The sequence below is a fragment of the Aegilops tauschii genome, chromosome 3, assembly GCF_002575655.3.
Source record: "Aegilops tauschii subsp. strangulata cultivar AL8/78 chromosome 3, Aet v6.0, whole genome shotgun sequence".
In the NCBI taxonomy this organism is placed as follows: Eukaryota; Viridiplantae; Streptophyta; class Magnoliopsida; order Poales; family Poaceae; genus Aegilops; species Aegilops tauschii.
In genome coordinates this window covers 171,376,558-171,378,772 of record NC_053037.3, presented here as the reverse complement: position 1 = coordinate 171,378,772, position 2,215 = coordinate 171,376,558, and the positions used below count along the sequence as shown (strand labels likewise).

General features: G+C 42.6%; 1 protein-coding gene across 1 annotated transcript; it reads right to left on the bottom strand.

The window, feature by feature from the left end:
- Positions 1-869: 869 nt before the first annotated feature.
- Positions 870-2,215, bottom strand: LOC120975437 (uncharacterized). Its single transcript, XM_073495922.1, has 2 exons — positions 1,283-2,215; positions 870-1,175 (listed from the first exon to the last, which is right to left on the bottom strand). Exons 1-2 carry the CDS (start codon positions 2,154-2,156, stop codon positions 1,129-1,131), a joined length of 921 nt encoding a protein of 306 aa, XP_073352023.1. The 5' UTR covers positions 2,157-2,215; the 3' UTR covers positions 870-1,128.

The window sequence follows — 2,215 nt, the reverse complement described above, 5'->3', positions numbered from 1 at the left end:
TGAAGTGGCAACTTACTGTTTTGGGATCTAACTTTGCAATGTTTGGATTAAACATTTTGGCCTCAGCAGGGCACCCCCACACCCTGAAGTGTTGTAGGGAGGGCATCCTTCCTGTCCATAGCTCGTACGGTGTTTTGGGCACCGACTTGCTTGGTACTCTATTGAGAATGTGAATGGCGGTTTTAAGCGCCTCCATCCATAATCCCAATGGCAAGTTGGAATAACTCATCATGCTGCGCACCATATCCATAAGGGTACGGTTGCGCCTTTCAGCTACTCCATTTTGCTGAGGCTCGCCCGGCATTGAATACTGGGCTACTATGCCAGTCTCCTGCAAGAACTTCGCAAAAGGTCCAGGGACTTGGCCATATGGAGTGTGTCGACCGTAGTACTCTCCCCCACGGTCGGACCTTACTATCTTTATTCTTTTATCGTGCTGATTTTCAACTTCAGCTTTGAATATTTTAAATTTATCCAACGCTTCCGATCTTTCTTTGATTGGATAAATATAACCATAGCGAGAGTAATCATCTGTGAATGTGATGAACGAGTCATATCCATCCATACTTTTCACCGGAAATGGTCCACAAATATCAGTGTGAATGATTTCTAGTGTGCCTGTGCTATGGATTGCACCTTTTTTGATTTGTTTTACGTACTTTCCTTTAATGCAATCTATGCATTGTTCTAAGTCTGAAAATTCTAACGGAGGAAGAATTTCACTCTTGACTAATCTTTCTATTCTCCCCTTCGAAATATGGCCCAAGCGACAGTGCCATAATTTCGATGAGTCAAATGTTTTTTTTTCTTTTCTTTTGTTCTTTATTCGACGCAGAAACATGTTCTTTCACATTGCAAACGGAATAAACTTTTTCACGAAGTGATAACAAATAAAGCTCATCATGTAGTAAAGCATCACCCACATAAGCATTATTTAACCAAATGGCACACTTGCCATGTCCAAAATAACACTCATAATTATCTTTGTCCAAGCAAGAAACACTTATTAAGTTTCTATGACATGATGGAACAAATAAAACATCTCTAAGTAGAAGATTGAATCCATCAGCTAACTCCAAGGAGATATCACCGACAGCTTCAACTTCTGCTTCAACTCCGTTCGCCACTTCAATGCGTCTTTCGCTTCTTAGCGTAGTCCGCGTCGAATGGAATCCCTGTAAAGAATTTGCAACATGAACAGTTGCTCCTGAGTCAATCCACCAAGTGGATTTTGAAAACTGTGCATACAGGGATTCATTGACAAATGAAACTATATTGTTACCTCTTTTTGCCATGATCGACTTTAGCCAAACAGGACAGTCTTTCTTGTAATGCCCGGTCTTCTTACAGTGGAGACAAGTGTCTTTGTCCACTGAGAAAGGCTGTTGCTGACGCTGATGCTGATAGGAAACTTTTCCTTGTGGCTTTGAAGGAGAACTTTTGTTGTTTAGATTGTAATTCTTTCTTTTGTGACCCTGCACATAGTTGAGTGTACCACCATGTGAGGCTTTGAGTCTCTCCTCTTCTTGAACACACATTGCTATTGTCTTTTCAACGTCCCATGTTCCAGGTGACATATTATAGTTCACAACAAAAGCTTCAAACTCCTTCGGCAATGAAGCCATGACAAGGTGGACCGGGAGCGCTGGTTTGATCTCCAGATCCGCATCCATGGGTTTGAGCTTTGCTGCCATATTGCTCATCCTGAGGATGTGCTCTCTTATGCCATGACTACCACCTGTGTATTTTTCTGTCACCAGTTGCTCTAACACCCGGGTGGCATATATCTTTGAAGAGCCAGTGAACTGGCTCTTTATCTTTGAGAGCAACTCCCCTGCGGAAGTGCACTCTGCAATGGAGCCCACAATGGCGCTCTCAATGGTGTTCTTTATAAAGGCCATGCATTTTTTATTTGCATTGACCCACTTTTGATTATCTATGAGGTAGGACTGCTCCAAAGGAGCATAGTCCCCTTTCTTTTTAGCCCATGCAGCATCATCGTCAGTAGCCTCTCTTACTGGCTCTGTGGGTCTGACCGGCTGTGGTTTCTCCACAACCCAGTCAAGATCAGCACAAACAAACGCCAGTTCAACTTTCTTCCTCCACTCAGTGTGGTTGTCACCTCTGAGTGTCGGAACTTCTTTTAGGCAACTCATCAAGTGAAAGCCTCCTGAAATTACAATTTAAGTGACATCAATATAACAATCATATGTAT